This window comes from Lepisma saccharinum, assembly GCF_977018435.1.
Source record: "Lepisma saccharinum chromosome 15 unlocalized genomic scaffold, izLepSacc3.1 SUPER_15_unloc_1, whole genome shotgun sequence".
Taxonomy (NCBI): domain Eukaryota; kingdom Metazoa; phylum Arthropoda; class Insecta; order Zygentoma; family Lepismatidae; genus Lepisma; species Lepisma saccharinum.
Window position 1 is genome coordinate 232,805 of NW_028142892.1, and position 12,844 is coordinate 245,648.

The 12,844-nt window shown below is 43.2% G+C and overlaps 1 protein-coding gene across 1 annotated transcript in view; it reads right to left on the minus strand.

Annotated features, from left to right (window-relative positions):
• ALiX (programmed cell death 6-interacting protein-like protein AliX) overlaps positions 1 to 12,844 on the minus strand; it is a 162,409-nt gene that overhangs the window by 37,399 nt on the left and 112,166 nt on the right. The window contains exon 14 of the mRNA XM_083115790.1: positions 4,632 to 4,776. Within this exon, the coding sequence (XP_082971916.1) occupies positions 4,632 to 4,776 (145 nt within the window). The remainder of the gene's footprint in view (positions 1 to 4,631; positions 4,777 to 12,844) is intronic.

Consider the following 12,844-nt stretch of genomic DNA (forward strand, 5'->3'; position numbering starts at 1 on the left):
ATACGTATATATAGTGATATAGGGCAGGACTGAAACATGTCACGTTCGATGCCGAGGTCGCGAGTCGAACAACACACTGTTCTACTGCGAACACCAGGGCCGTAGCCAGCCAGGGGCATTGCCGTTACCCTCGTTTGGGGAGGGGGGTTTCAAGTACTTGGATAAACGTGCCAACAACAACAATCACAATAATAGTAATAAAGTAGCATGAAAGGCATTATTATCCTCATAAATCACGCAAAAAGGGCACACAAAGAGGGGGTAGAAGTCAGTTCTCACGTATTTGTGTTGAAACAGAGGATTAGAAATATTTTTTTTCAACACGTCAATTTCACATTAGCTAATAATGGAAAACAAGCACACAAACTGTTTTTGAAAGAAAGAAAGTGCATGATAAATGCATTCCGAACGTACATACATATGGCATGTAAAATTTGCATCTACAATATTTTCTTTTCACATGGAGCGACGTATTACATAATCAATTCATCCAACTCGTAACAAACCAACATTAATAGCAAATAATATCACGGGTCGCCATAGCATTCTCTGTTTTAAAACTTTTCTCACTTAGATCGTTCGGCGCTCAGGGCCGACTCCCGCTACCCCTTTGCTACGGCATTGAACTTGACGAGACTGTATAATATTTTATAACATATTTCTACTTTCGTAAAATTTGAAATCAAGGGGTTGCAATTACCCCTCCATTCCCCCCCCCCCCCCTTGCAGGCGCCGTTGGCCGTCTGGAATGAAAATTCAAGAAAAATATGAAAATTAATTCCATCTTGAGTACTCTTTAGCCCTGCTACTCTTAAATTCTGCTAGCCTGTTTTTTCTTGTACTTCAATGTTTGACCCCCACCCTGACCCCTCCGCTAGACTTAATTTCCGTCCAAGGTTGTGAGCAATGCACCCTGCCCCCTCTGGTTGCGCCACTGCGTGCCTGGTTAAGGCACCATGCAATGAAAAACAATTAGTTTTCAGTGAGGAGATTTTTGTTTGCTCGATCATTCATTTAGATAAATGAAGCTGTAATACTGCGTGCATTTCCTGGCAATAAGATAAAAACTGCTTACGCTGAACTGAAATTGCTAATTATATAAATTCTCCTTGGAGGAGAGAGCTCCTCCTAGGACTTCGTAGGATTTAGGAGCTACGTAAGTAGGCAACACTGGCTGTAGCTGTCCATGTGGTGATGAAACACCTGGAGCGACACGCTACCAGAGGGCTGTTTCCTTCCAGCAGGTTTTGCAGGCGCCTGGGTCTTGTTGAATGCCCAGTTACCTTGTAAGCGCAGAGCACCTTGAAGACCAAGAACCCGGGTAAAGACGCAAGTCGACTCGTTGCCGTGGGCAGGCGAGCAGGTATACCTGTCCTCGTGGGCAAGCGGGCAGTGGGTAGGTAAAAGGCAGACTATGCAGCCCTCTACCTCCACCGGGTATCGAACCTGGGACCCGTTGATTACAAGGCAACGACGCTACCACTGTGCCATCGGGGAGGCACTCCTTGTCAAAATGCATTGTGCTGTGTGAATGTATGTACCAGGTGGCATGCACGTCATGTGCCCACCACGACGTGTTCGCTTGGCTTTCCATGCTTTTTCTCCTGCTTCACAGTTTCCCACGAGAAAAAAACAAACTTTTGACTCAACCCGGCAAGATGTACGCAAGTTAACTTACTTATAGAGGTTCTATTGATTTTGGTGGCCTCTGCAACCGTCTGCTGAGGAACTGTGTGGAAAAAGAAAAAGTTTGAATGAGTTGCACACAGTGAAGCAACGAGTTCCTCATAAGATGGTGGCAGAGGCCACCAAAATTAAAGTAAGTTTTCGCGGATTAATATTAGTAACTTGTTTACGTCTTATTATAAAATTGATGTTTCTGGATTTAGAAATAAATGTAAAAACAATTTTAAAAATGTGATAAGTATCTTCATCCAAAATAATAATAAATACAGATTGCTTGTTTCAGTTAAGTTGCTATGTTACAACAATGTAATATTGCCAAAATCTATAACTGATTCCTTTTTCTTAACGTAAGTTTAACCATTGTTACGACTATCTTTACTCAAACTAAGAATAAATGTCTGATTAAGGGAGTGTGTGTTTTCCTGTGATTTTATGCGAGTAAGAACCGTCAACCACAAGAGAAATAAGAATAAAGTAAAAACCAGCAAATATTACAAAACCACAAGTAGTGAAACTTAAATTTGTAAAGAATCAGCACATGAATAAACATGCACAAAAAGGCTAATCAAGACTGGGGCTTCACCAGGTATCAAATCTGGAACCCCCCCCCCCCTTCATTACAAGGCAGTGTTATCACGATGTCATCGGGGAAACCGGAGATTAAAGAAAAAAAGGTATGGAACACTTTGTGATAAGATCCATACATTTATGTACAAATGGTGCAAGTTACCAAAGGGAGATCGAGTGGATTATAGTTAAAGCTTGGAAAAATCGGTACAAAAAGGGTAAAATGACAACCTAATTAGGAAGAATAAAACAGAAAAGGGAAAACAGTTGAAGAATAAAGTGGAAGGAGAAATAAAGCGGAAAGCAATGAACAAATACGTTAGCATTCCATACAGAAGGCGTATTCCACGGGAACTAGACAATTATTTCACAGCTATTGTCTCTAAGTGTATTCCAAACTTCCAATAAACATTAGAAAAATGTTTAATAAAGAACCCTTTAGAAAAAGAGAGAATGGTAGACTTGGGAGTGTACAAAATAAACTGTGAAATGTGATAAAATTCATATAGTAGAAAGAAAGGGATCTTCTAAGGTGAAGAGTGAGATTCGCACCAGCTGCGCAATTATTCCAATATCATTGGAATGGGAAATACTACTGAACAAGAGAGTATCAATTTCTCTCCATGCTGCAAGTGGAAGCTGTTTTTTGTTAAGTTGATTATTAATCTAGATATGATCTGTACAATGATGATGGATGGGGAAATAAAACTTAAAATTCAAGTTACTGGGAGTTGTAAAATTTCCCACCACAAACAAATCTTCAAACTGTCCTCTTTCCCTTCATGTATTTTTCAATGCCATTGGAAGTTTGATATTCCAAAGAGAACAAGTAAAAACAATACTCTCATATTAATAATGCTAAGTTTTCTTCCCTCCTACAACCATCCATAGCATAGAAATCTCTTTCTCCAGCTTGCCGGAGAGAAAGGATGGTGGGGGAGGGGCAGTTTAGTGTCTTTCCAGAACCTCGTATCTGGCTGAACACTCGAACTGTTCCTCGTAGCCTTAAGGACAGGTTTAGGTAACATTTAAGTAACATTAGGGAGTAGTCCCAAGTACTGGGCTTCGCGAACATATGCTTTCAACTGGACACTCAATAGAAATTGAACAAATATTGCTGAAACAGATGATATGTGAACAACGAGCTCAAAAATTGAACAGCAATGAGGGTGCAACAGGGGGATGAAACCTTCAGATGTTTCCTCATGACCAGTGCAACTTTTATTCACCCAACAGCTTTTGTAAGGAGGTAGAAGAGAGAAGAAGATAATACAGTGTGTTTCAAAAGTTGCACAACACAAACTTTGATGGTTTGTTACACGAAAACCGTAAAAGATATTTACATCGGGTTTTCCACATTATAAAGCATCGTCCATTGATATGTATTTCAATGCTTAGCATTATCAGTTTACTTGGTACAGAAAAATTTATAAATGGTGGAAGTCAGCGTTAAAGAGATTTTTCCAAAATGCCACTTTTGGGTGAGAAACAAATGTATCAAATTATCAGTCATAAATATGCATCTGATGACTGATGCCATGTTAAACTGTCATTTGCAACCAATATGTGCCATGTGCAGCATTTAATGAGTTTGGGGTTGACGACTATATGGGTAAAGTGAAAAAATGCCATATTTAGGGGCATATCAACTTAGCTGGCAACACTAGCAGGGTTGAAATTTTGTCAACCGGTGCAGACAACATGTACCCAAGTATTGGCCATACATTTACATGGAAAATCATAATTTTGCAAGGAAGTTGTTTTCTGTCTTCTTTGTTCTACATCCAAGAGATATCGGAGATGTAAGCATAACAATTTGTTGTTTGTATACTTTGTAACCATGTTTATTCTATGTACATAAAAATAGTAGAAAATACAATCTATTTGATTTCTTTCAGTTATATAGACACTTGGTACTGTTTAAGCAGAACCTTTCCTGAAGCACTAACAAGAAAAAATGCCAAGCAAGTAGCAACGCAAATTTAAAATACTTTGAGTAACAGAAAGATGAAACTTTGCAAGTAAATCAAAAGATTAGTCTTCAATAAAATAAAAAGATGTGTATAGCAACAGAGAGATACATTATTACTCAATTATAAAGAAAACTTTTCTCATGTTCTCAACCTTACATATCAGCATGATTATGCAGTTTTTAACCCTTATTATCTGTAACTCAATTAATGACAATTAACGAGCCCAACTTTATATGAATGTCAATCAAAAATATAGTTTTCCTTTTTATAAAAAAAATGGTAATTTTTCACTGAATTTTATGGTACTGAAAACTCAGTCGATCTAACTGTTATATCTGTTTACTGCATAATCATAAACTGACTTAAAACCAGAATACAAGGTGTCTACTGTGTTTGTGACCATACCAGCTGCGTAGTGACCGGGGGTGGTTGGTGTGGCTCCCACCGTCTGCCTCGTTGGCTGCTGGGTTAGGTCTTTCATTAGTTCCTCCTTCTCAGTCTTACGGGCAAAGCAGTAGTCGGACACCTTGTTCTGGAAAACCACTAGAAGCTGTAAAGGAAAAAGAATGTTAAACATTAATGATTTGTTTCTTTTGAAGATGTGTTTTTATAGAAATGAAATAAGTTGGCAAGTTGTGTAATTTCTAATGTTATTTTTATTTATATGGAGCTGCGGTGTTCTAATCGGTAGGGCATGTAAATGTAATGAAGGAGACCCATCCAGGGTGGGTAATCGAAGGTCGGGATTTTTACGACCACATCAATGCATAAAGCGGCTCTGGGGCTCACCCAGCCTCACATAAATGGGTACCTGGGGGAGGTGGTGGTAAAGCGAGTCGGAGTGTGGTGATGACATCACATCCAAAATGGCCAAGGTCGAAGAATGTGTGGGAACCTACACCCCCATTCCCCCATATATGCCTCATGGCATGGTGCAAAGTACACGAGGAACTTCTTCACCTTTCATTTGTATGAAGGTTTCTTTTTGTGACATTTTGTGTCCTTTGAATCCACTGGTAGTTTGTTTCTCATTCCAATTATATAATTTAATAATAACATTATTCTCCCCAAGTGGCATTGCAATACTTATGATTCTTGCTGAAAACCACACAAAAACATAAACAGCACAATATGAAGTTCTTTAAAAGTTTGTCCAAGCTTTTGATTTCATCTCGGAGTCAACAACAGGCTGGTCGTAAGACGATGAAGAAGGCACAGTCGAGGTTCCGATTACACTACTTGCTGTGCCTGCCAGAATATGTTGTTGCGGTCTTGCAGTGTTGGTACACAAGTAGCGTAATCAGAACCTCGATCGTAACTTCTTCGATCTCTCTCGACCAGCCGGATGAGAGACTGAGATGAAGTTAAAAGCTTGGACAAACTTTTAAAGAACAGAATAGAACAGCACTGTAAAGAACACCAAAGCTACATCAAGTATTTCCATCCTGAAAAGTCAGAACTAGCAGAACATTCAATCAACGAGGGACATAGACCACATTTCAATGACACAGAAATCATAGCCAAAACTTCAAACTACTGGGACCGCATCAAGGAAGCAATAGCCACTCGTGAAGAAAAAGATAATCTTAATCGCGATGTGGGGCTCAAACTGGACCCAGCTTGGTTAGCGATAGTTAACCAGAACTGTGCATGCAGCAGACATGCCACCCGATTGGTCTGCCATCTTCACCAGGATCCCCCCGCCTCCCTCCACGAACTTATATACTCCGGGTTGATGCTCAGAACTGCACTTCTACCCTGAAGATGAGAGTGACATTATCTCTCGAAAACTTGGAATCTGTCCCACAACTCACCTGGTCGATAGCCCGAGAGAATCTTTTCATCATTCGTCGCCAGGAAAGCTTCAAGTCTTACTTAAACTTTTAAAGTGTTTCGTATCGTGCTGTTTGTGTGTTTTTCAACAAGAATGTTGCCAGCACGTGACGTAAGATGTTTTAATGAAATATTTACAATCTCTGCCATTTGTGGAGGTGATGTGATCAGCACCATGCTCCAGTCAAACGTAATTTATTAATATTATTATTCAGTACAGTTTTTATTATCTCATACACACGCTATTTTTCTAATTAACTTAATTTAAACCAATACACTCCAAGTGGACATGAAAAACATTTGCATTATCCAAACTTCGAATTGACAAGAACATCACATCATTAAAGATGGTTTCAAGGGAATAAACTTCTGTTCGAATTACTTAGTGATTCAAATTATCCACGGTCAAATTAAAGAGACTGATTGATTGACTTGCTTTATTTTACTTCGCTTTTGTGCCACTTTTGGCTAATTGTGAAGGTGGGGACGAGTGATGATATGATGAAATTGATGAATGGACAATTGAAAACATCCATTCCCAGGTCGGGATTCGAACCCGGGACCCCTGGCATTGTAGCATGATGTGCTAACCACTCTGCCACGGGGGCCAGCCAAATGAAAGAGTCAACTGTCTTATCAAAAATATATTGGTCTCATCAAATTAATACCGGGTGTTTCTGTGAACTTGGTGGATGGAAACTGACCAAAGTATCAATATGAGATGGGGAAGCCAGGTCCGACAAGCCAGAATTAGTTGGGGCTGTTGATGACAGTAGAATAAAAGAACTGAAAGATGCAACTTGTATACAGGGTGATTCTAAAGGTTTAGTACAAACGAAAACCACAGATACCTCCCATGAAATAGAGACGAAAGTTCCCCTTCCACTTTGCAGAGAGATGCCTCCGTGAGGAGCTAGACAACGCCGAAAACGTGTGAAAATGAACTTCACACCTCTGTACAGCCAGTACCAGTGAAGATAGAAAGGCGGAACAAACGAAGTGAAAAGGAACACCAAAGTCGCCCATCCGAAAAACACTAGGCAGCAGCTGCGCAACGCATGCGCATGCGCATGGGGTTCCACAAAGGAAATAGGAGTGTCCCGCAAGACAAGTGAAGGGAAAGGGTAGCGATCGACAACGGTAGGGACAAAAGAAGCAATGAAGCATGAAGTAACAATTGCACAGCGGGAAACAAACACATGCAGTGCGTGGGGAGTCCCCAAACACAGTGGGGAGACACCGCAGCAAGAACAAAGCACGGTTCAACAAAAGAGAAAGAGGACCGGACGGGGAATGGTACCTGTCAAGGAGACAACAAATGCGGGACGAGGGATTCCCCGTAGCAGCACAGAGGGGATGTCACACAGAGGTCGTGCACCCACAGGACAAACACAGCAACTACAGGCACAGGAGGTTTATTGCCACGCAAAGGTGCACTTACAGATAGGAATAGTACGTAGTACGTAGTCGTACCCCGGACTGACGTTGTTACAAAAGTTGCTCAAATTGACGACCACCACATTCAATGCAGCTTTGCAGCGTCGCAGGAAATTCTGGCGAACCCTATCAAAAATCCCTGGCATGGTACACACCTCGGCCGATGCTGCAAGTATCCGCGCTACCAATGTTTCCTTGTCAGGCACCGGGGTCTCGTAGACGAGTGTTTTCACATGGCCCCACAAGAAGAAATCCATTGGTGTGAGGTCAGGCGAACGGGCGGGCCAGGGGACGGGGCCCTCTCTGCCGATCCAGCGCAGTGGGTAGGTACGGTGCAAAAGGGTTCGCACTGTGCCATCAAAATGTGAAGGCGCTCCATCCAATTGAAACCACATACAATGTCGCACGTTGAGGGGTACATCTTCTAGCAGCTCTGGAAGGACTGATGCAAGAAAGGTGCGATAGTGGCGGCCATTTAAACATGGTGGCAGCAGGTATGGACCGATAATCTATTCATCGATGATACCTGCCCAGATATTCACTGCAAACTGGGTCTGATGGTGCACCTCGACTGCTGCATGTGGATTCTCATAATCCCACACATGGCTGTTTCGGCAATTGAAGATGCCCTCACGGGTGAATGTTGCCTCGTCCGTGAAAAGCACATGGTGCAAAAAACGGGGATCGTCGGTACAAAACTGCAACAGTCATTGACAGAATTCCACACGTCGTGGGTAATCCCCAGCCTGCAACGCGTGGACTCGCTGTGGATGATAGGGATACAGCAGATCATCATGAAGGACACGCCACACTGTCGACTGTGATACACCCACTGCACGTGCAATGCTACGGGTGCTAGTGGACGGTGTGTCGTCCACGCGAGCAAGTACGTCCTCCTCGACCGCCGCGGTGCGCAGATGTCTTGGGTGAGCGACATGATGGCCTGCACGTAACACACCCGATTCACCAAGGGTACGGTGCACGTTCGAAAACAACCTGCTGTCGGGTTGTCGCCTCTCCGGATACCGTCCGCGATAAAGGCGTGCAGCTGCTCGGCCATTGCCATCTGCAAGGCCGTAGACAAAATGCATGTCCCTCAGTTCTACAAATGTGTAGCGTTCCATGGTACGGTGAGGATAGTGCCAATTATGGAATACTGTACTGCAGTGCACAGGTGGCATACACACACACACACACTGGTCACAACGGCTTCGAAACAACGTACTCAATTGTTGTACGTCAAGCACACCACCACCGCACCGGCTCTTTCACTGACATGCTCCCTGACGCTGCACTTCCAATCAGCCCACACGTCCGCACGGCGCTGTGGTACAATTAGCTGACGTTCCTGAGCCACCCGTGCCTGTGCTCTTCACTACCTGACCACTGCCGTCAGGTGGGGCCATGGACTCTGGGGCCCTGTCATCGTAGAACACATGTAGCGTCCTTCATTCTTGCCCCATTCACCCACAACACGTACTTCGTCCGTCTTGCTCGAGCCGACGGGGAGCACTACGTACGATCGTGTGGTGTTTGAGTACACCAATGTGGGGTAACCCAGCAGTTGAACAGACGTGCATACCCCCACGTAGCTTCATTACACGATTGTCCCACGCAGTTTATCTGTCCAGCCTTGCTCGGCCCGGTCTCACACCCACGCGGCAGTGTGCGGCTGCGGTGGTGTGAGGCTACGCTTGGTTTCGGAGCGGAAGGCTGCGGCCGAGGAGGGACTCGAGTTGTTCGGCTGGGGTTGCGCTCGGAAGCAAGCAGCCACGTCAGGTCTGGGAACGGTGGACCTCGTGATCGGGATGGAAACATTCCGACCTCGTCCATTAGTGTCGTCCACCGTACGGAGTGGTGAGGTCCGTACGACACTCCAGCAGCCTTTCGCCCGCTCCCACCCAGCGATGTGACTCCGGCTTCATTTCTAAGAGGCTGATTGGGCCCCATCACGACGTTTGTTACAATGTCAGTACGGGGTACGTGGTCCTATCTGTACGTGCACCTTTCATTAGCAATAACCTCCTGTGTCCGTAGTTGCTGTGTTTGTCCTGCTGGCACACGACCTCTGTGTGACATCCCCTCGGTGCTGCTACGGGGAATCCCTCGTCCCGCATTTGTTGTCTCCTTGACTGGTACCATTCCCGGTCCGGTCCTCTTTCTCTTTTGTTGCACCGTGCTTTGTTCTTGCTGCGGTGTCTCCCCACTGTGTTTTGGGGACTCCCCTTGCGCTGCACTGCCAGCGCCGCCATTTCTGCCCCGAACCATGTACGCGTCTGTTGCCTGTCGAGTGTCACGGACCACTTTGCTTGCATTCTCGGTGTGTCGTCCTCCCGTGGTTCTGCAACCCCGCACTACTTTTCTCGACTGCACTGCTCCAGTCATGGTGTTTGTTTCCCGCTGTGCAATTGTTACTTCATGCTTCATTGCTTCTTTTGTCCCTACCGTTGTCGATCGCTACCCTTTCCCTTCACTTGTCTTGCGGGACACTCCTATTTCCTTTGTGGAACCCCATGCGCATGCGCATGCGTTGCGCAGCTGCTGCCTAGTGTTTTTCGGATGGGCGACTTTGGTGTTCCTTTTCACTTCGTTTGTTCCGCCTTTCTATCTTCACTGGTACTGGCTGTACAGAGGTGTGAAGTTCATTTTCACACGTTTTCGGCGTTGTCTAGCTCCTCACGGAGGCATCTCTCGGCAAAGTGGAAGGGGAACTTTTGTCTCTATTTCATGGGAGGTATCTGTGGTTTTCGTTTGTACTATGCCTTTAGAATCACCCTGTATGTAATACGGATATTACGTACTACTGTGTATCGTAGCATTCTACGAAGAAAACGTTACAGTTGGTGTTCAAAATGGAAGCTCCTAGCAAGCATGCAAGCATGACAGCATCGCAAGAAGCTCTGTTGCATCCGCTTTAACATCCCTGGAGTCATTCTGATATCACAGCCAGCAATAATTCTAGTCAGGAAGACATGCAAGGGGTGTTCCTTAGCTTGGCACCCAATCGCCAGCATGCTGAGAACTACAACGCATTGCTCACAAGGATATTGCAACTGCGTTCATGGCCAACTAGTTTTGGCTTACAACTTTTTAATTACGTGTTTCCAGACAGGGGTTCCTTATCTCTAGACCTCCGATTTTTAGATTCTAAAAAGTGTGCTTTTAGGTTCCAAAAATTCTAAAATGGGTTCGAAAAACCCTAAAATCGGTTCTAAAAATCCTAAAAACCTTAAGTTAGGCTCGAAAAATCTTGAAGTAGGTTCAACAAAACTTAAAATAGTTGAAAACTCCTGAAAAGTTCTGATTAGGTATAGTCACCGGCAATGAAAATGAGACACCTATATCCTGAAATACGCACTATCGTGCATAACGATATGTGTGTTGACTAATCCTACGGTAATGGCAGAAGTTACCATTCTTCGCCGTATAGTCAGGCAAAAATCCTTTTTCATGTTATCCACAATCAAACTCTACAATTTTGTCTCTGAGGATCATCTTAGATGCTGAAAATAATCTTTCAACAAAACAGTCAGTGGAGCAAACTTCAATGCTGAAATGTTTGCAAGGCGTGAATGCCACAAAGAAACCGAAGTGACGCGAAAGTGAGCAAAACCACACAGATCAGACCACTTTGGACTGTACAGGTAACGGTGGCACCAGATATTTGAGCCTTGAAAAATCACCATGGGCTTAGAGGAAGGGAATTCGACGGAGAGTACATTTCAAACATGTTCGTCATTGAATTCTTTCCTGACCAAACAAAGCAAATGCCTGTGTGATATAAAAATTCTGTAAAACCTTCAAAAATATATAAAAACCTAAAAAAAGGCTTCATTTAGGTGCATAAACCTAAAATAGGTTCTAACAAGCAAAATAGGTTATCTTTAGGCACTATAAAACTTCATCAGTTGTTACGTTTTTTAACGAAACGCTGACAGAACTTATTATTTCTTACATACCTGTAAAGGAAAAAAAAGGTTAAAAACTTCAAATCCGACGTATACTTATCTCATATTGGTACATAGTGTCGGGCCGCGATAAGAAGCGGTGTGCAAACAGAACGCAGAACGTGACCAAATTCTGTCTCCTCGTTGGCTGCCATGTGGCTGGGGGTTTTCTGCGTTGCCACGTTTGCACGAACAGGCGGACAGGCTAATCAGCTGTTGGCAAGCTCGGGGAAAAAATAAAACGTCACGCGAAATGAAGCACGTACGTATCACTATGCTAATATGTATTATTTCCGTCGTAAAGTGATAAATTAACGAATCTAGAAGTTTGAATCTGAAGTTTCTTGTAGGTTAATGTTAACTTCCCGTGTGAATTTTACTTTCTGGCAAGCATGAAACGTTTTCTCTTCCTGCTCTACACAGCAACCGAAAACCTTCACTGAAAGAACCTCTGTTGTGTTTTTATTATGGTACATTGCAAGCATCAGCTACCGGCATCTTTTTACTTGTGTTGTATCGTATCACAATTACCTACAAAAGAAAATGCGTCTTGTGTTATGAACAACTGTGGCAAATCATTCTCCTTGAATGTTATGATGCCTCTGTTTGCCTTCTTTGTCACACCACGACATTCGTCTTTTTCGCAACTCGATACCGACCGCAGCTATGCCCACCTATTGTTTTGTATACGAAACTTGCCCTTTGTTTTGTAACGACATGGAATTTATACTTCTGTGACATTGTTGAGGCTTCAGAAAGTACAAATGAAATGTATTTCTTGAAAATTAGGGTGAATTACGTATATAAACAAATTACGTACAACTTGGTTTCGTTAACACGTTTTTAAATTATATTTTGCGGAATCTACAAAAATTTACCTCTAAAACAGAATTTCACAGACCTGAGTTACTGTATTACGGAGAATTTATCAAGAACAAATCAATTGTGTGTGAATTGATTGAATGATTGAGTTGGTGTTTTAAAGTCCACTTTATGCACACTACGGCTAATCTGGAACGGGCCTATAGTTGGAAGTGGGATCCGAACCACTATGTGCCTCGATATTGTATCGAACCCAGGACTACTTGATTAAAAGGCGACGACGCTAACCCTACCACTGTACCATCGGGGAGGCACATGTGGGTGTGTGAAATGAGATAATTTGGGAAGCTACCAATTACTTTCTTTCTTCTTTCCGACATTGCAGTACAATTTCTCCAAACAACTCTTACAAACACACACACAAACGCCCGCTCAAGCACAAAAGTATTCAATACAGACATCGGACTGAATATTTTTAAAAAGCGCACTTTACTCAGCCAAAAGCTCTCCACCTATTAACGTTGTTCCTTCAAATATGAACAGAGTCGGACAGAGAACAATGGAAGTGTCCCGTTGTTG